The sequence below is a fragment of the Nothoprocta perdicaria genome, unplaced genomic scaffold (assembly GCF_003342845.1).
Source record: "Nothoprocta perdicaria isolate Ctin4 unplaced genomic scaffold, notPer1 scaffold_195, whole genome shotgun sequence".
NCBI lineage: Eukaryota > Metazoa > Chordata > Aves > Tinamiformes > Tinamidae > Nothoprocta > Nothoprocta perdicaria.
The window spans coordinates 190958-212386 of record NW_020455149.1 but is presented as its reverse complement, the minus strand read 5'-3'; the positions used below and the strand labels follow the sequence as shown (position 1 = coordinate 212386).

The following is a 21429-nucleotide window of genomic DNA, read 5'->3' as shown; positions in this document are numbered from 1 at the left end:
AGACTGAAGTACACGAGATTGAAGAAAACAATCTAAACTTGACTTAGAGAATAAAAATATGGGAATCATAAAAAAAAAAANAAAAAAAAAAAAAAAAGGCAAACCAAAATAGAGAGTAAAAAATAAAAAACAGTGCTGGCATTGATGCTTTATCTTCCCGTATGTATCACATGCAAGTAAAATAATAATAATAATAATAATAATAATGTATAAAGATGGTTCCTAAAGACTGCATATTTTAATCATGAATATCATAAAACCTTGGAAGGACTGAAGAACTTTCTCAAAGTGTAAGAGTTGAGCCATCTTACGCCTACAACTCATGAAGAAAGGTATGTCAAGAAAGTCCAACAAAAGTTGAGAGAGAGCTTTTTTTTTTTTTTTTTTTTCCTCCTTTTTTCCCGTTCAAGTCCTTGTCACTTAGACAACTCTGAATTCCAGGTATCTGATCTGTAAACATAGTTCCATCAAGTTTCTTAGGGAGTCTTTCCAGTTGCCGGAAGACTCTATCAAATGCAGAGGCAAGGGGGACCGCTGCTTTAGTTCTGCTTTCACTAGGTACACTTGTGGTAGAGATCCGAAATGGAAAGATGGTAACGTTGCAGTTCTTGGGGGGAAAAAATAACCTTTTTGTGTCTTTTCATAACTACTGAAAGGACACCACTTTATCCAACTTCTAGATTTTTCCCATGACTTCTGTTCTCGAAAGGAGGCAAGGTAAAAATTCATTTCGCCTATCTAGCAATGAATTAAATTTCTAAGGCCAATTTTGAAAAATGTCTTCCCCCACTCTGTCTTATGCTCCAGGCACTGTCTAATGGATGGTCATCTCTTTCTTTTTTTCTGACTTTTTTTTCTCCTGTATTTTCTTTTCTTAAAGACAACATAATAATTAGTCATCAGTCATTAAGATTTAGCATGTTTTCAAAACTGATGTTACCCCATCATTTAAAAATGAGTTTAAAACAATTGCATCTTCACTGGTTAGTCTTGTGGATTATGAATAAAGTAATAATGTATCCCTTATTGATATGATCTTGTATAATATGGATATTGTATAAAATGCAGGTTATACTTAACACCTTTAAAATTTGCAGCTTTCAGGTTAGGAGCTAAAAGGTAGGGTAAATGCTGTTTTGTATGCTTGCAGTTTTTAGGATTCTGATTGTCTTTCATTTAAAAATCTGCATGTGAGTCCTGTAAATTAGAATACAAGTATCAGCTCCTTCTTATTCCACTTCTCTGTTTTTCCTGTAGAACAGAAGGGGAGGGCAGGGAGTAGAAGGGGAACCCACAGAACTTTCAGAATACTATAAAAAGACCTAGTAATTTTAAATCTTATATTCTCTGCTTGATTTGGCAAAACCTGTATGCTTCACCACCTTCATGATGCCTTTCTTGTGTGAAGAGGCTTCTAGCTCTGGCAACTTGACAGTGAGATAAGTGTGATTTTTGTATTGGAAGTCTTTTTAAAGATAAGAATTGGTGGTAAAAATTATCCATATTGCTTCATATTGCCTCAAGTGAATAGATCATTTAGATTTAAGTAGAAGCTTCAGGTGTACCAGTGCTCAGCTCAAGTCGAGGTCGTGTGTTGAAGTGTCTTCATTTGTGATTTTATTAGCTTTTCTTAGCTGTGCCATCAGAATCAGGTCTACAATAGTTTGCAGTTAGGGCATYTACTTATTTAACTGGAGGGAGAGCCTGATAACGTGTTAGGATTTCAGATGTAGCAGCACTGCTCCAGAGCACTTCAGTGATGAGAAGTTATGTTTATAAATACAAAGAGTGCTTTTTATTTACCACATCTTGTATCTTTTCTTCTAAAAGAATTTTGACTGCAACTAAATTCGTTTATTTTCCTTTTAAGACGGCAAGTGTATCTGTGATTTCTACAGACATTTGTATGTATAATCCCATGTAATCAAAAAAGATAGTACAAAGTAATTTCCTGAAGTTATAAAAGAAAGATAAAGTTCATATTGCCAAATAGTTGCTTTTGGCATCCTACAAGTTAACRAAGGAAGAGTTCCAGTGTTTGAGAGAGAACTACTACATAGTTAGATGTAAAGATCAAATTAAACAATAACGATGTTATCCAGTGTAGRTTTTTGTATTTCAACACAGATTTAATGGTACTGTTGTGATGGAACCTTTGCAGTTGTGTAAGATAACAAATAAATAATCCTCAGAAACATAAAAAAGCGAGTTTTCCAAAAAAAGTACATTTTGAAGTTTTCCATTTGCTATGGAGTCTTCATATTATATTTTGTTATTTTCAAAGTTACCTGGTGATTCTTAGGTGTAAAAATGTGCTCTATTCACATGAAAACTGAGTGTTCCATTCACATGAGCTGAGTCATCTGCATCTTGTCACCAGAATCCAAAGCTTTAGGAAGGCACAAAGTATGGTAAATGTTACTAGGACTGTGACTGTCAAAGCAGTATTTCCTTTGTCTGTTTTTACCTTCTCAAATTTTGTTACTGACCCCTCACTACCACCTTTGTTTGTTTTGATTGTGCAAATAACGTGACTGGTTGATATGAGCAGCAGACTTCAGACCTGGTATTCTGTCATTTATTTCATGTTCACTGTATTTTTTTTGTCTTCCCATACTACCAATCCTCATATATTTTTGGTTACTGAGTATCATTTGAATGACCTCTTATTAGACTCAGGGCAGTATTGTACAGAAAAATAGGTCTAGAACCCTATTTAAGGTTTAGCATCTGAGCTCTGCTGACCCTCTGAAGGGGAAGAAGGCAGGGAATAGCTCCTGTAATTCCGTAGTGTACTTCTGGTGTGTAATGTTGTCACAGTGAGTTCTGCCTCAGATTTCAGAAATAGTGAGGGTTAAGTTTTCTTCCACTAAATTTGCGTGTGTGTGTGTGTCTTTATACTAAATTTTGCAATAAAGCAAAATAAAGCAAAAAGAAATTTTACTTTAAATTTGAGCACAAAAGGTGCTTTTTGTTGCATTCTTTCCTACATATATTATTGTAACGTCTTAAGGCTATGTAAAAGCTATGGAAAATAATTTAGAGAGATATATAAGAGGAAAATAGCTTTCATTACTGTTATATAATGTTTTCTTGTTTATGGATATATGATAGCGTGTATGTAGAGAAAAAGAGCTATTTTAACCTCTGGTCTTTAAAGGTAGTAAAGGCAGAATTTTAAAAGTTGGCTTTATGCTGTAAGATCTCCTAAACAGCTGTATCATCTTACAGTTTTAATGAGCYGTTATAACAGCAGTGATTTATGAAAAAGTACCTTGCTGCAAATTAGTATTAGCCGCTAATTTCTTTTATTATTATTTACGATTGATAAAAAAAGCTTTTAAAACTTAATAGAACTTGGCTTCATTACTCATGAAGCTTTACTGTTATTTGGATAGCCGTCTCATTAAACTAGCTCTTCAGCACTGATTTTCATGTTAGTAAGTAGCTGTAAATGTCAGTTTATTTTCCTAACTGTCYTTTTGAAAGGATACCATTTGCCACTTATAGAGACAGTAGCTTACCACTAGGAATATTAACTGTTATGTGTAATAACTATAAAATAACATTTATATATAAGCAACTGCTGTTTCTGGGGAAGCAGCAGTGAAGCTTCTCTGTGTGTGTTTGTTTATTTTTTAATCCTTATCTTCAAGACTTCAGTAATTGTGTTTTCAGTATAGTTAGCAATACTTTAAGTTTGGGCACTTAGTGATGGTTGAGGATCATAAGGTTCAAAGTTCAAGTTTTCTTAATACACTTATTTCCTCAGCAAATGTAATTTTTGCTTAACRGTAGTTGTTGAATTATAGAGCTGGCTGCAGTAAGTCTTCTTGGGGCAGACTTTAAAAAAATGCATAGGTTGTCRTAGAGTGACCATATAGACTATTTTTTCTGTTTGGCCCTATAAGCATAGGGAGATGTTACAAATTGAGCTTAGCTATTGCTGTGCTGTCAGTAGCAGCTACCCCTAATTGTAGTGTTTTATTTTACATTATTTTATCCTTTGTTCTTTGTTAATATTCTGTGAACGTGCCTAGAAGTGTCAGACAACTCCCAGATTTGTTATTTTGAGACACCATATTTGCATGTATGTATTCTATTTGTATAATAAAGATTTCCCCAAATAGTTRCACCCAGGTTTATTTTGGAGTCATAAGCAGTGAATAAAAGCAGTGTCCTTTCAATAAAGAGTAAGGTGGTGGCTAGCACTAGTAGTGGTACCATCACACTGGATAGGGTTGGATTCAYGAGGTGGAGAGCACAGTGAGCTTAAGCCCCATTAATTCTGCATTAACACCCCAAGTGGAGCATGTGGATCTCGAAGAGGTAGGATTTTTCTGTTTATAATAAAGCTGTAGGAAACTAAAATTCTATTTCTAGCTTCGTTGTTGATTTGCTCTGTAGTTTTGGACACCTTTCAGGCTGCCACTGTTTATTTCCTTGTATTATGCCGCATTGAATATAGAGTCTTAAATCGTTGTGTGCAGTGTGCGTTGAGGTTCTCAGCTGGAAGGAGCTCTAGAAATGCAAGGGATTCCTGCGAGGCCTGCTGAAGGCTTCCCTTGCTGCAGATAGGTAGCGGGTGCCTGTGCGAACAGTAAGGTCTGTTATCTTGGTAGCGTGATTGAGGGCACGTCAGCTGGCTGCTGCCCTGAGCCACCCCCTTTCACTAATGCTGAGCCTTCTGCAATACCTAGTGAAGAAGAGGAGGAACTGGCACAGACACGACTACACGGAGCTGGATGATGGTTCCAAACCGGTCCAGGCTGGAACGCGAACCTTTGTGAAACAGCTGCGGGCCCGCTCTTTCCCAAGGTACAGAAGCTCCCTTAGATGTTTCGGGGAAAAAAAAAACAGAGAAACTCTGTGGAATTAGTGTGTCTAAGAAGGGCTGACTTCCACACTTCTCCGCTTCAGAAAATAAGTCTAAGATGTCCTTCTCTTCCTTTACTTTTTTTTTCCCATTCTCCCCTATCCCTGGGCACTCCCTCTTTCATAAGGATACGTTTGCTGCCTTCGTACTGTAACTTCCCTGATCAGATTTGCACTGAGATCTGTTGTCCATCAGGAGTGCTACGGGGTTGGTGGTTGGGTTTACGTGATTAGAAAAGAGGGGGTTCCCTTGGATTGCAGTTACTACTAAAGTAGTGTTGACAAGGAAAGGAGAAATTGGGAAATAAACCCCGGGTTTCACAGAATCACAGAATCTTCAAGGTTGGAAGGGACCTCTAGAGATCATCTAGTCCAACCTTCCTTCTCWAGCAGGCACACCTAGAGCATGTGGCACAGGGTGCCATCCAGATAACACAGAATACTGACACAAATTGGTAGTCTATCCATTTTCATGCACTTCACAGGAAAGTGGATGGACTTGACTACAACAGAAATATTTTTATCCCAGCTTGTCTGTGTTTGGTTTTCTTATTGAAACATAATGACTTATAATCCTTTAAAGGATTTTCATTGCTGCTGTTCTCAAAATGCATGCTGACGTTCTCTCCGAGAATTCCCTTCCCCATCTCAAGCCTTCCATTTTGTGCAACGTCTGAGAGTTCCCAGGTTTTATATGTCAATGTGTTTTCCTAATCATTTAATATACGTTGTTATTGCCTTCTAGTTGAAGGCCCAGTCTAATAAGAGTCCACTTCTTTAGGATTCAGATGCATCCATCTTCCCATTTATCCCCTCAAAAACAAGCAAAAAAACCCCGAAAAGATAATATTTTTCTTCAGTAGTGCTTGGCCGAGGTTATTTTTCTAATACTTTGCTGTTTCTTTCCACTAGTGCTGATGAAGTCATTTTGAAAATGCATGGCAGCCAGCTGACWCAAAGATATTTGGAGAAACATGGTTTTGATGTTCCAATTATGGTTGCTAAATTAGATGGGCTGGGGCTCAGGCTTCCTCCGCCAACTTTCTCCGTTTTAGATGTGGAACGCTATGTAGGTAAGGGTCACTCTAGAATATGTGCAAGCGTTTCTGTCTATAAAGTAAAATAAATATTTGCACGATTACAAGGGCTTCCAGTGTGCTAAATATGTATTCTGAATCGAATGCTTTTAACCGAAAGACTGACAAAGAGCAAAATTGGACTAATTTTGTTTGTGTAGGTGTGTGGCAGGAGTACACCCTTACTTTATAGTTTTCCTGCATGTTAATTATGGCACCAGCTAAATGAGGATGGGTTTGTTCTGCTGCATATTGTAGACCAATAAAATATAATGTTTTTCAAGATTGTTCACTTTGTGTGAATTATATGAATCRCTCAGGATCAATGAAGGTTATTCACTGGTCAGGATATTTTAAAATGCTTGGGGCTCTATAAACTGGCACTGCTTAATGAAATCCTTCTTCTGGAATGTTTTGCACCATGACCTCCTTTTGCAGGAGAAATAGAGCTTTGCTAGGATCATTTCCTGCTTAGCAGATCTGCTGGTAGTCKGTAATCATTTCAACCTCATGTGAGGATGCAATACCGAGAGACTGAGCCAATTGCTCCATGAAATTTCCAGCTTCATGTAGTGCAGTTGAGAAGTCCATTTGGATCTAACCTAACCAAGACATATGTCCACCAGCACTTTCCTGTGGCAACAGAGTGGTGTAGTGCACACCATGTGGTTGCCAATATGATGATGATAAGCAAGCAAATTCCCTGCAGAATTTAAGTCTGCATCAAAGTGTAATCGTCATTTTGGTATATCTGAAGCTTGCTTTTCTTGGGAAAACCTGTTCAGATTCAGAGGGGAATTTAATCTTCTACTTCCCCTGCATGTATTTTGATCTGCCAGGTTCCTAAGTCCAGGGAAAAATTGAGATTTCCCAGATGTACCTTTCTGTTACTGAAACTAAAAGCAAGGAAACTGAGCAAATGTTATTTCAACTAGAATTTATTCAGGGTGATACTAACTTGCAGTTTTAAAGGGAATATGCATATAATGTGCGCCTAGATACATGCCAGCATTCCAAACACAATTGCTGGAGTACCTGAATAGTTTTCAATATTAAAACCTACCAATTATAGCCCAAGTTCAGTGCAGGTTACTAAGAATTACAACCTGTGAGTTGTAGGATTTGTTGTTTGTAAAGAATTCTCAATAGTCCYTGTGTTTAATAGCAAGACAGAGGAGCAGATCTGCCTCTATCTTTCCCTGCACTAATCTCTCCTATGTCAGCCACGAGCCCCCCTTTTTATTAAAAAACAAACAATCGCTGCCATTTTTTTGTTACTCCCTTTTTGATTATCCACTGAGAAGAAAAAAAAAGGACATACTTAGACTTTTTTTTCTAATTCTATGTTTAGCTGACTGTAGGGGTTAAAGTTAGACCTAATAAGAAAATGATTTGTACTTCCTGCTCTGTTCTAAGAGGTTGTTGATTGTAATGGAGTTTTTGTTGAAAAAATGGATTGGTAAAAGCTGAGAGGAAAAGAAAAAGCTAAATTTCTCTTAAAAATAGCTGTTTATCTGTGATAATATTTGGCAAGTCATCCTGTCTATTTTTACAGGTGGCGACAAAGTGATTGATGTAATAGATGTAGCAAGACAAGCAGACAGTAAAATGAAGCTCCATAATTATATTAAATATTTCACAAATCCTGACCGACCAAAAGTATTGAACGTGATCAGCCTGGAATTCTCGGACACAAAGTGAGTGAATTTAATTTTTGAAAAATACGAAATTGCTTTTGCTAAGGAGAACAGTATGTTGTAGGAATACTCGGTCTTCATTTTATTTATTTAATCTATTTATTTATTTATTTTTAGGATGTCTGAATTGGTGGAAGTACCAGATATTGCCAGGAAGCTCTCCTGGGTGGAAAACTATTGGCCAGATGATTCTGTCTTCCCTAAGCCTTTTGTTCAGAAGTATTGTTTGATGGGTGTCCAGGACAGCTATACGGATTTTCATATTGATTTTGGAGGAACATCAGTTTGGTACCATGTGCTCTGGGTACGAAGACTTCTTTTGCGCTCTCTCTCTCTCTCTCTCTCTCTCGCTCTCGCTCCCTCTTGCTCTGTTTTTTTCAGTATGAGGAATAGAATTTATTCAATGTGCATCTTTCTGCTATGAGAATAGCAGAAATTTATTTTCATTCAAAACCTATTTTGAATGAAAATTTTCATTTGAGTTCAAAATGAATTACTGATGCAATTGCTATACTTTCGTGCACTTATTTTGATATGTTGTTGGTGACTTCTACACTGTAATTGGTGGACTGATCATTTAAGTATGAAAAAAATAATGCAGTAAAATTCATTGACATGTTTAACTTTTTATCTTTCCTACAAATTTTGTAAACAGGATGAAAAGTTGAAGTAGTTTTGTTTTACATCTCCTCATTTGACATTGTGTGCATTTATTAACAAATTGTTTTTTGAATCTAGAATTTTTCATCCTTCATTGAAAAGTGTTTCATTTTTAGTTTTCGTTTTTTAATCACAAGTCTCCTTAGTTTGCGTAAGTCTGTAGCTGAGGATGATTGATCACTGTAAATGTAAGGAGTAAATTATTCCTTAAGGTTACTTAGTTTCCCACTGCTGGTTAGACTGTAACATTGACTAAGTTTTTGATGGATGGCAATTGTAAAATACAGTTATGTTAATGGCTAGTAAACCCCAAAGTTCCATAGCAGAAATAGAGAACGATGTCATTTAGAGCAATATATTACTTTTGTTACAAATGACTCCAGAGCTGTGCTATGCCTCCAATAGGACATTAATTTATTTGTTTGATATTTTTGATTAATAGGGAGAGAAGATATTCTATTTGATCAAACCTACTGATGAAAATTTGGCTCTGTATGAGTCTTGGAGTTCATCTGTGACCCAGAGTGAAGTGTATTTTGGGGACAAGGTTGACAAATGTTACAAATGTGTTGTGAAGCAAGGACACACTTTATTTGTCCCAACAGGTAAGATTAGCCATTATTCATGGGATTAGGTGTTCATATTTAATCCCTGGGAATTAAAGGTGTCCTAAAATGTCTCATTGCATTCAAGATCTTAGGATAAGCTAAAAAATGATAATGAGAGAGAATAGTTTAAATATTGAAACCTCAAAAACAAATAATTAGCTCTTCAAAATTGCTGACAGTAATTACATTTCTTGGAGAACGCAGCGGAGTTTGTTATGCAGGTATAAGACAACAAATAAAACTTAAGATGATTATCAAGGAAAAACATTTCCAGTTTGCACAGACTCTTTATGTATAGGTAAATATTTATACTGAACTCTTAATTTTATAATACAGYTTCTTTTATTTCTACAGTTTGAGAATTGAGTGAGACCTATTAGGCAAAATTGTTGCAGCTTCTAGCCTAATATGTAGCACACATATACAAAAGTATTACATATTTTTCTTATTTTTTAGACTTGAAGATACAGATTAGAAAAATGTTTAACATTTTTATTTTCTGGCTTYATACAGAACTTGTCCATACCACAATTCTGTCAGCCAGAAATGTAGTCTGTATTRGAGCTTGTGGACACTCTGAATTTTAGAATTGCGTGAATTTGCAAGCTTAGCAAAATGAAAGCGTCCCCAAATTAGTCTGAAGAATTTTCATCAAATTCTTGTATGTTATTTTCTTTTTATTAATAATAAAATGAWTTTTATAGATACAGAATTTCTGAAAATATATGGAGTTCATAAATTYAGTATATCACCTTCCTTATAAAAGAAAAAATAATGCAGAGGGAAAGAGTCTCTTCTCATTTCTTAAAGAAAGAAAAACATCCCAGCCTTCATCTGGTAGCATCTGATAAATGATGGCACCTTGGGATTATCGGTTGACCAGGCTAATGAGATAATTGATTTTAAAGGATAATTGTAATAACAGGTTTTAAGAAAAGAGAAACATCAAGACCGTGTAAAAATCTTTCCTATATCCCTCTTAAAGAAACCGCAAGAAGCCACAGATGTCCAAGGTATAAAATAATACTTAGCAATAGTGAGAATATCAGTTATTTCCTGTATTTTCATTTATCTAGCCCATCCATATAAGTACTTTAAGGCTTGTCCTAGGTACTAGCTTCCTTTTTCTGGGAAAAGAAACTTCAATTACATGTAGAATGTTCCTAAGTGAAATGCTCAATGACTGTATTTTAGGCTGACCTGTGAAGATGATGTTCAGTTCCTTATTCTGTCATGGACTTCCTAGTCAGGTCACTGTATTTCCCTAGGAGCTCAGGTCTCTACCCGTGAGGTTTACTTATTTACTAGTTCACTACTTGTCCAAAATAATTACTTSTTGTGGTCAAGTACTGCAGGGTCAAGAGCTGTGTGTGTGCTTAACTTTTTAGAACCTCCAGAGCTCTTTAAATCATGTATATCTGATGAGGGATGACAGTCATTTCAAGGTCCTAATTATGAAAAAGGCAGGGTTCTGCTCACGGAATGAGGAAATTCGTTGTAAATCCACAGATATTTTGAAATAGTTATTGCTTCCTAAATAATCATCTGAATCTGAGAGCTCCTTGTAATGCTGTAGCCAAAAAGATGAGTATTATTATTTATATGTATGAGCTGGAGWACAGTATAAGAACCAGTAAAATACTGGAACTCTTCAAGATAGGTGTTTAAGAAACTGAAAGTTTTGCAAGATTGGTTAGAGGATTTTTTTAAGTAGTGTGTTCTCTAATGGAAAATACTTGTGCCATTCCTGCTGACCCTGTTGCTAGAGGTTCGCATAATTAGTATATGGTCACTGAAGTGTGTTCAGAGTATACTTGTAGTTAAAAATCAATCATRCATGTAGATGAATAATAGTTATTGTTAGGCTCCTGAGAATAATGTAAGTATAATTCAAGATATTAGTCAATTAATGATCAATTGTCCTGTTGAAAATGCTCTATGTAGTCTACAGAAATTCTCTTTGTTGCACAAACTATTTTTTCTAAGATCTACCATAAAAATAGCCACTAGGAATGTGAAAAAATGGCATCCTTTTGATAGCTCTGCCAGAGAAAAAATTGATGTTGAAGAAAACCCAACAAGGTTTTTTATTGGTTTAGCCAGTAAATGGGGAGATGCATATATGAATCATGGCTGAATTGCACCTTCTCCTTGAAAAGACAGAGGTATTCGTCTGCCTTGACGATGAGAAGAGTAGAAAAATGAAACCATATTAACAAATGCAAAATACATCCTCTCTGCATCCTCAGACAATCTACACATTTCAAAGAACAGTAATAAACCCAAACAATTTATAATGGTAATTTCAAAACAAAATAAAACCAACCAACCAAATAAAAAAACCCAAAACCTTTAATTCCATGTGCCAATGTGTTTTTCATAGACCATTTTGTGATACGTGTCCTCCACAGGCTACGTGCTACGTGTGTCACATAGTCAGTGTAATTGCTGGGTTTCAGGACCTTCTGTCTGTGGTATCACACCAACCAGAACTGGTTCATCCGAAGTGAATTTAGGATGTGGTTTTATCAGTAATTGAAAGTCTGTAGTTGCTTGTGGATTTCCCTGAGCTTGCATCAAGTGAAGGCGTGTTGGTATTTCTCTATACTGCCTGCGCTTAATCAAGCTGTGACGTAATCAGCAAATGTGTTAAAAGGTCATCAGTACGCATGTAAAATCAGAAGAAAATCTTGGAAGAGGAACTGTGCACGTGTGTTTATATCAATAAACTACAGTTTGTGTTAAATCTACACAGTTTGAATTTTAAATCAAACTGCTTTGAATTAGGGAGCTTATATTGTATGTTCTTTTGTGTACCTGTTTGAAATTCTGCAGTAGTCATCAGGCAGATTGATTGCCTAATGCTGGCCATGCAGTTTCTGTGCTGAACTGTGGAATTTGAGGACAGTGTTTCAATTCTGGGACAAATCAGTGTGGTCAGAGTGTATAGACTGGGTTTTAAATTGGTCATCACTGCACTGGAAATAGAATGGCTGTATTTAGCATACTTGGTGGAATTACTCTGAATTCATTTTTGATAAACTTAAATAGTGCTAAATGACTCTCTCATACAGTTCAGTGATTGTAAGCAGTRCCTAATTTTTGAAAGGAATTTATTTTTTCACTCATTTTTACTATGGTATCTTTTGTTGCTTCTGTTCTTCCTTTTATAACTTATTTTTCTTGATACAAGTGAAAACTTTTTTTTTAACTTGAAATATCTGAGTTTTTTCTTTGTTTTTTTTYCTCCAAGTCAAAAATGCCTCAAAAGATCTTTGTTTATTTTAACTGCTTTAGAAATCTACAGTTGCACTAGATTTCAGAGGGTTTTCGCAAAATGAAGATTATAAAACTGAAATCGGTGATTCCTGGCATAGAATACAAATTGGTATTTGCTGCTTTTTTAAAAATTTCCCATTACAAAAGCCTATCGTGTGCATATATAGTAAGCTTCAATATTTGTCATTTCAGGTTGGATTCATGCTGTGCTCACATCTCAGGATTGTATGGCTTTTGGAGGAAACTTTTTGCACAACCTCAACATTGGCATGCAGCTCAGGTTAATATCAGTTTTCGTCATATCTTCTCCTCCAGAAGTAGGATATTCTTACAGTAGATAGTTTTCCTCATGCTCTTAATTGGGATCAAATGGGTACAGGCTCTGGAAACAGGCAGTGGGGCATTTTTAGTTAAACTCTCAAGCCCATACTATTGTTTCACTTCTGCAAAGTGTGTAGCAMAAGCAATACGAAAAGTGTGCACAAATTTAAATTAAAAAATATATTTGGAGATTAGTGTACATTTTTATAAATTAATCTAAACCAATATTGAGCAAGCCCAGGTGTGCAAAACTGAGTTGAAAAGAGCATCCTTGAGTCAGCATTGCTCTAAGGGCAGCTGTATTAGTTTTTGTCCATGATATGGAGCTGTCTTCTAAACATATTGTTTTTATTTATTACAGTGGAATCCTGATAAAATTCCATCTGTTAAAAGATCACACATTGGGTTTGTGTCCTAGTTTTATGAAGTCCAACTTTATTCTTAGAAGTGCAGCAGTCAAACTTGATAAGGTCAGAGCCTGGATGAGACCAGAGTTTAATCTTGTCCAAATGTGGTCTTGTTGGGATTTAACTATGTGGTACTTGAATTGTTTTGTTCATCATGGCCATGCTTCTTTTACTTTATTTTGAACATTGTATCAGTTTAATAATTATGTAGTTGGACAATTAATTAGATTATTGTAAATATTTATGTAATACATTGTTTCTATTTGTTCAGGTGTTATGAAATGGAGAAGAGGCTGAAAACCCCAGATCTTTTCAAATTTCCTTTCTTTGAAGCCATCTGTTGGTTTGTGGCCAAAAATTTACTGGAAACTTTGAAAGGTAATTTTTTTTTTTTTTGAAAAGTCACATTATTTCTTAACCTGATCTGTAGATTGTAGTTTGTGCTGCACAGTTGCAGTTCTAGATCCAGCAGTTCTTGGTCTTTAGTAAATGATCTTCCTGAAAATTACTTTGGGGATTAAAAAGTTTGTGGTAGAGCCTGAACTGTGCCTAAATCATAATGCATATATGATGCATGTAGCTAACGTTTTGTAACACACTAGTGTGTTACAAGGAAACTTTGAACATTTTTAGTGTGTTACAAGGAAACTTTGAACATTTTTAGTGTGTTACAAGGAAACTTTGAACATTGTTGATGTGTGTGTGGGGGTGGGGGTTTAAACCTATGCTGGCTATGTATTAGATAAGTGCTTTTCAGGAGGCATCTCTATAGCTTCTTTTCCTTGAGTTTCCAGTCATTTGCAAACTTCTTCACTTCTTGTAATTCCTATATCTTCTACCTGTACATAATTGAGCCCGTGAAGTTGCTTTTTTTCTGACTTCRCCCTCTTTTCCTCAAATATCTTGCCCTCTGCTTGCTCTGATTACTCTCATTAATAAAAATCACATTACAAGTTATGTATTTGAAAAGAGAGAAGTTACCCTTCAGAGGAGGTTGGTGACTTCTGTCTGTGCTTTGAAAGAGCAGCTCCTCTCAGGTAACCTTTACTGCTGCTAATTAACGTTCGTGGTGAGCAGTTCTGCTTTCGGCAAGTTGAGGCATTGAACAACACGGTTCCCTAAAAGAGCATTTAAAGTTTCTGGTTTCTGTGTGTACAGTGAAATTTAGGTTTTGAATTCATATAATTAAGTACACGGTGCCATTTTTTTTTCCTGCTTTTATCACATAAGTTGTGTACTTGAGTATGTGTAGACCAGAGGACCATGAAACATCTATGTGCTTCTTAAGGAAGGCATATGAAGCATTTTTTATGTTATTTTTGATTTGTGGCTTAGTAGACATTTAGCTGCACAATGCAGTTTGTGATCTGCAAACTCTGTCATGATTATGTTAGGCTTTGAGCTTTGGCAGCATCAAGACTCTTGTGGATCACGTATTTTCCAGTCTGAATCTTGTGTTTTATAAATAAGGAGTTAGTATCAGTTTATTTGTGAGAGTTGATGGTGACAACCCACATGTAATGCATTGAACATGTGGTTGCTAGTGTTACGTTTTTCTTTTTTTTTTCCTGATTTATTTGATTTTTTTTTTTTTTTGTTTTAATAAAATAATACCATAGGGTCATAACACTTTGATTTTTCATTGGCAAGAAGTGTTTGTGGCAGTATTATGAAAGTTATGGCCTTCATCTAAGCAGTATCTTATCCATAATTTTGGGTACTTTGGAACAGCTGTTTGCTCATCTCTTTATGCAGGATACATCATTTGTGCTACACTCTTATGTGATGCAGTCTTTTCCAACAAACCCAGTCTGTGATGCTACATTCTGTTCTCAAAACTTTACCACCTGAGTCAGGGAGTGGGCAGAAGGGTCTCTGCTGCTGCTCAAAGGCTTGTTGTCCTTCCTGCACCTTTGGAGGTATATGGAACATTTTGAGCAGCTGCTTAGTTACAGAAAATTTTTYTTTCTTCTGCAAGTGGATTAATATACTCTCCATAAAAATAGAGAATTGTCAGTAGATTCTTTCAAGGGAATAGAAAGAGCCAAATAGTTTCAGGACTGATCTATTGCTTATCAACAAATGGGGTGTTTGTAAGGAGGCTTGGAAGAGCCTGAAATTTACTTYTGACGCTTTCTGGAGGATTTATTTCTTCCCTTTTTCATAAAAAGAGAAAGGGAATTGGAAAGGAACTGCAGCTACTTGAGAGCAGCAGATTCCCCAAGGAAAAGAGGAGCATCTTCAGCAATGAGATTTTTCTTGTTGTTTTTGTTTTATTTGTTTTTTCCTCACTTTTGTTTTGGAAGGGAAAACTATGTAAACTGTGTGAAGGAGGGCAGTGATATTTGTAAGGGTGACATAAAATGTTTGGGGAGTGGAAGTGTGCTAGTGTGAAGCAGTTACTGTGGGCATGGCAATAGGCAGTATGAATTCTAATGCAGAGGCACAGCTTATCCTGCATCACTCTGGTTCTCTAACTAAAATATTTCTAAATGAAACAACGGTGATTGTTTCTTCAAAGACATTTTTTTTTCTTGTTGTAATTTGTAAATTTATTTATTTTTATCTGTTTTATTCTAATTGTAGTGTATCACTCATTTGCACAATTAAGAGCTGTATTGCCTCGAAGGTAGATACCAGTCTGTCTTTTTCACCATTACGTTATGTTTCTAAATTGGTAACTGTATCCTTTTTTAGAACTAAAGGAAGATGGTTTCCAGCCTCCAAGTTACTTAGTRCAAGGAGTGAAGGCTTTACTTACTGCTTTAAAATTATGGATGAAAAAAGAAGTAAGTATAAGTGATTTTCTTTGTTAATTTGATGAACTCTGTTTTGTTTTAGAAGCTGGTTTATGATTATTTTCATCCGTTAGGGAATACTGGAATACTCAGTGGAGGTTATGTGTTCTTGATATTGAGAAGATTCATCATGATAATTTTACGTTGCGTGATGGTAATGAAGTCTTTCTAGAGCAACTGATAAGCTGTGGTATTTTAGCCGATAGAAATAGTCTTGCTTTACCTCAGCATGTGATGAGAATGCTAGCAGGCAAGTTGGGTTTTCTCGCCTAACAAATCAGCTCTGTTTATACAGCCAATTCATCCTTGTCTGAAGCAATGCAGACATGTAATACCCTGATAGTTAGGGTCTTCCATTAATGTTAGTGCTTTAAGCAGCGCAGTTCAGTGTATCAGTGCAGAGTCAATTTAGATCCATAGAAGGCTATTAACTTGAGTTGGATGCTGGCCTTGCTGAGCATTGGCTGACTCTTACAGAATCATTAGTGTGTTGTCTACTCTGGCTCTTCTGATGCTGTGCTCTCCAGGAAAGCGGATTTGTTTTGGCACTGCGCTGAGCCTGGCCTGCTTCCATGTGTTTTTTTCATGTGCTGGAGCCTGAGCTAATAAGCCCTGTTGGAACCTGCGCTTGGGTAGGGCTGCTCAGAGACAGAGTCAGGATGGGTCTGACTGAGCTTGTTAATTGTAGCTGCTTGTGGGCCCTGCTGWCCTGAGCTGGCTTTCGGAGAGCTGTTGGGTGCTTGTGCTCACGCGCTCTCCCTGTAAGCCACGTTACACCACGACTCTGTCCAACAYGCACAGAGCTGCTGTTTCCAAGCAAACGTTTGCTCACCCTCTGGAAAAACTCTTGTGTTGAAGGTGTCCATGCTGGGCCAAAGCTTGCTGGGCTAAAGCACACGTCTCAATCCAATATCTTGGTCTGTAGGATGAGTAGTCATCAGCCGAAGTAATCTGCTGATAATTGGCATCAACAATGACCTTTATAATTCCTTACTTTTAACTGAAGTTGGACTGGAGTTCCCCTTTTCTAAATAGATTGCTCTGGAATRGTGTTGAGGAATCTGTGCCATGTCTAGTAATTCATAAGGTAGTTTTGTCTAGAATGTGATATATTTCCTACTTGCGGAAAAGAAATTGTAGGTTCTGCTTTCTGRATGCTTGCTACTGAGGCTTATGAGTGTTCCCAAACCATTGACTGCATATTGACACGACTGTGRGAAACTTGCACTGTGTCTTTGGGCTATTCAGAGTGGTCCCTGCTGTCTGCCAGCTGCTGTGTTTTGTAGCTTGTATTCATCTTTTCGAGGTACTGCTGCATAAGTGCATTGGTATTTGCTTTGCAGTGGGCCGTGGTAGGGTTGTTGGCTGTGTACAATRAAAGCTGTGTACAATAAGTCAGAAATGTTCAGATTCTGAAAATGACGCATATGCCACAAATGAGAAGCCTACTTGTGAAGCTGCACATTGCTCTCATGCAGTACATWCTTTCAAGACAAATGTGAATGATTTTAGTAAATTCCTTTAACTGCTTGCTGGAGAATTTGTATCTTGTCTTCAGCACTGTCTTCATTTCTGCAGTGTTTAAAAGCCACCAAGAGTTGCAAGAGGCTGAGAATAGAAATAATCAGTGCTAYGACAGTTACTTTAGTGTTCCTGACTTGAATTCAGTTTATGCAAGGGTTTTATTGGTCTGGGTACCTTCTGTTTGCTTTGGTGYGGATCACTTGTTTGCAGGTTAGGTGATAGACAACATCAAGGTGATGTGTGTGGTCTGCTGAGCTCTTGGTTTCATCTCTTGTCTCCTTCCACACTGCATAAACAACAGGTCTCAGAGTCTGCCCTATCTCTTTGTGAAAAGAGCACATTTTTACCCTTGTAGGCTTGGATTGCATGGGCTTGGAGGCAGTGTTTGCCAGTGCTTGCACTGTGTCTGTGAGCTGTTCAGTACTTGTGTCAGAGCTTGTTCTAGCCTCGTGTCACCTTGCTTTGTCGGGCAGGGTCTGTGTGCCCTCCCTTGAAGCTTTACCAGGTGTTGATTTGCCCGTGTGTGTGAAAGGTGACACGGTTACTTGAAGGGATTCATGTGTTGTAGGASTCTCTATTATCCACATTTAGGAAACAATTTCTTGACGTTCTTGAGTGAATCATAGGGGTTTTTTGTTCCCATTATTCACTTTATCTGCAATTTTATGCCTGACATACTTCAAAGGTTTTACTCTTGTATTGTTCCCAGTACAAGAGAACTCCTGAGTCCCAGAGGCTGCCTGCTGTTCCCCCAAGAGGGAGGATGCTGGAACAACTCAAACAAATGACTTTATAATGATTATTATATTTTTTTCATGAATCCTAGATCATCCCTAGATGTTCATATTTTCTTTCTCATCCTTTTTCTTTATCAGACTGCCTGCTTATACATTTGAATTTGCTGGTGTGTCAAAATTGCTTGGCTGATTTTTTTTTTTTTTTTTTTTTAATAATTACCACAAATTAGTCAGAAAACTTAGATATAAATAGATATCTTTTATTCTGGCAAACAAGTGAGTAAGCTAGTGTTATTTTGGTCAAAGAGATATTGTAAATGGTACTGGCAAAATAATTTATTTCTTCTGCTATATATTATACTTGCATTAGCAAGGCCTGCCAGAAGTTTTAAACCTGAGAAACTTTGCAGTCTTGATTTTGGTGGATCACGTCAGATCCCCTTGTGTAGGGTTCCAAGGAAAGCTTTGGGGAAAACTGAAGGAATAGAACAGTTTGAGGAGTCCTCAAACTGGGAAAATAAATACACAGTTTAGTGCTGCAGATGTCACGTTGCCAAGTGTGAATGTGTAGAATTGGTGCATTCAGTGAGTAAATTGCCTGCTATTATTTACCATTGTTTAATCTTTCCTCAATTAATTAATTACATTAATGACATTGATGACACTCATGATTTAATGGCATTGAAATGACTGTACTATGGTTCTATGCCTGGGTTTTTTGAGAGAGCTTTGGGTTCAGTGCCTGAAAGGAAATGAGATTCAGTGAAATGCACTTTACATTATCCTGTCACCTTTAGCAATGATTCTGTGGCTGAGCTGGTTTTTGACATAGGGGTAGTTGAAACTTCTACATAGCATTTGTGAGATAATTGACTTTCTGAGAGGAAAATTAAGGCAGTACCAGAGTTATTGTCAGGGTCATTCTGGTCTATACGTGAGTGTTATTTTGTCTGTACAGTTTCAATTAAATATCTTTGGCTGAAATTCAAGCTATATATGTGAAATACTAAGGTATTTGTTTTAATTTTTTTGCTAGAACTAACTTCAGAGCCCCTGAAACGGATTTGGTAATAAACGTACAAAAATCATTCTGTGCTCTGACACTGTTTCACAGGATTAATGTGAACATCCACCGTTATGGCTACGTAGGCTTTTCATAGTGAATGATTCTGAATCACTTTCTCCAGCCCTCTACAAGATCTTAAATATGCTGGGAAGGTCATTTAGAAAGTGAAACAYGAGGCAGCTGGCTAGAAATTCATCTATTGGTTACTCATTATTGTTCTTGATTTGGCCTGTAGATTAGATTTTTGCCTTAGTGAAATTTCCTTTAGTGAAATTGCGTTCCCTGAAATTCCCTTCAGCTGTTTTGGAGGTCATTACTATAATGAAGTTCCAAAGTGTGGCTCTGCATGGTAGACGGAAAATGAGAAGCCCAAACTATTTCCTGAGAAATAAAGTCATTTAGTTGTCAGTGTGGCTTTATATTGTCACTTCTTTAGGCTCGTAGTGTCTAAGAGGAGCTGTGGGATGGCTCACCTCGCAGTACCCTTACATACGCAGAGCATCACGCACTGCGGGTCACCTGCTGCCTTCTGCAGCTTGGACCGCAGGCTTTGGAGTGTGCAATATCTGTTCTGGCAGCCTGTTATGCTTATTAAAAGCTCAGTATTTTTTTCCCCTTGTTCATTTAGTTTTTTGTTATATTTTTTTCCCCCATGGTTTCATTTGTTTCATACTACCTTTGCTTTGATCGGAAAAATGAATCAAGTGTCTTTTCTTCACCCTTTGCATACAGCTTGTAACAGAACATGCCTTTGAAATTCCAGACAACATTAGACCTGGGCATCTCATAAAAGAGCTTTCAAAAGTCATTCGTTCTGTAGAGGTAAGAACAGAGTTAACTCTCCTTTAAATTTGCAAGAGAATTATCTTTGAATCAGGGAGTTACATGATTATTAGGCTTTCAAATTACTGTGTTTACCTTTTCATTTAATGCTAATTTTCTAATAGAAAGTCATAGAGGAAAATTGTTGGGAGTATCATGCTACCAGGTTTCATATCCTGCACTGAAAAAAAACAGTTGCAGTGCGTTTTTCTTTTTCTTCTTTTTTTTTTTCTCTTCTGCACTTCCCTCCTCCTTTTTTCCCCACTTGACTCTTTTTTCTTTTTTAAGTGTTTCTTTAAAAAAAGATCCTTAATGGTGAAGTGATTCAGTATTTTAAAATTGGAAGGTTGGTATTTTAAAATTTTTCTCACTTAAGGCTACTTAAAATAATTGTTGTGAATATGTTACTGTTAAAAGACACTCTCCGAGTTATATTCTTCTACTCTCTCCTCTGTGAGCTCCGATCCAATATCTCTAATACTCTTACATTTTGCTGCTATTTGTTGTGTTGTCAATGGATTTGTTCTTGTTGTTATTCCTATAATACTTTGCTCATTTATTCTTTAAYGAATGCTAATTATTAAAAAATTGCCACATTAATATGTGAAGAGAGTAGTGCTGCAAAACAAAGAGAGTATTCATATTTTGGGTATTGTATATGTAAACCGTTCCCTGCCTTCAGTAATTAAAGCTTAAATGTTAGTGATAATTTTTCGTATTAAGCACTACTATTATGGGAGAATTTAAAAGCCTCAAGCAGGAGAGAGGAGCTGTAGAAGTAGAGCCTTGAACCGAGTAAAGCCATAGGAATTACATAGTGCTTCTCTAAAAGACCTAGAATCTTATATAATTTCCATTCATTTAGATGAATAGAAAGTAAGACTTAAAATATATTAATTTGTCTGTATGAGACTACTTTGAAATACGTGTTTTTAATTAAAGGAGGAAAACAGCAAACCAGTTAAAACTCAGGGAATTCTTGGTGTATGTCCATCCTCACGGTCGACACATGACGGTACCTCCCCTCACCACCCTCGGCGACGGGTGAGGAAGCTGCGTGACCACGCAACCAAAACTCCTTCCAACCTGGACATCCTGGAACTCCACACAAGGGAGGTCCTGAAAAGACTGGAGATGTCGCCGTGGGAGGAGGTAAGTGTTACATTTCATGAAAAATCAAAACAAAAAAAAGAGAAGAGAATAATTTTCTAATCTTTATTAAGGAGTGACTGTTAAGATGCATAAAAATATAGGCTGAAACTGTTTTACTGAAGTATAGGCAGGTTTGTCTTTGATTTATCTCTTTTTGAGGTTGCCTGATAGGAATTTCTTCCTTTCTTGGTAAGTTTTTGGGGAGATTGACTTAGCCTTTTGATTCTGAAATTCCCCTGAATCCATCACCTACTGCAAGTATAATTCCTCAGTTAGGACTGCCTTAGCTATCAAGTGCTATTTTGAGTTCTCTGCAGAAGAGGGACCCTGAAATGACCTGATTTGCCGAGTGTCTGGGCCAGACTACTTTCTGTTTGCTTCTAGACAGCTGTTTCTCATAGCTAAGT

The 21429-nt window shown here is 36.8% G+C and overlaps 1 protein-coding gene across 1 annotated transcript in view; it reads left to right on the top strand.

Annotated features, from left to right (window-relative positions):
- The window catches only part of KDM7A (lysine demethylase 7A), a 54887-nt gene that overhangs the window by 20823 nt on the left and 12635 nt on the right, over positions 1-21429 (top strand). The window contains exons 3-12 of the mRNA XM_026037261.1: positions 4701-4818; positions 5788-5948; positions 7507-7648; positions 7766-7952; positions 8751-8913; positions 12388-12475; positions 13195-13301; positions 15621-15712; positions 19781-19870; positions 20813-21022. Coding sequence (XP_025893046.1) covers positions 4701-4818; positions 5788-5948; positions 7507-7648; positions 7766-7952; positions 8751-8913; positions 12388-12475; positions 13195-13301; positions 15621-15712; positions 19781-19870; positions 20813-21022 — 1358 coding nt within the window. The remainder of the gene's footprint in view (positions 1-4700; positions 4819-5787; positions 5949-7506; positions 7649-7765; positions 7953-8750; positions 8914-12387; positions 12476-13194; positions 13302-15620; positions 15713-19780; positions 19871-20812; positions 21023-21429) is intronic.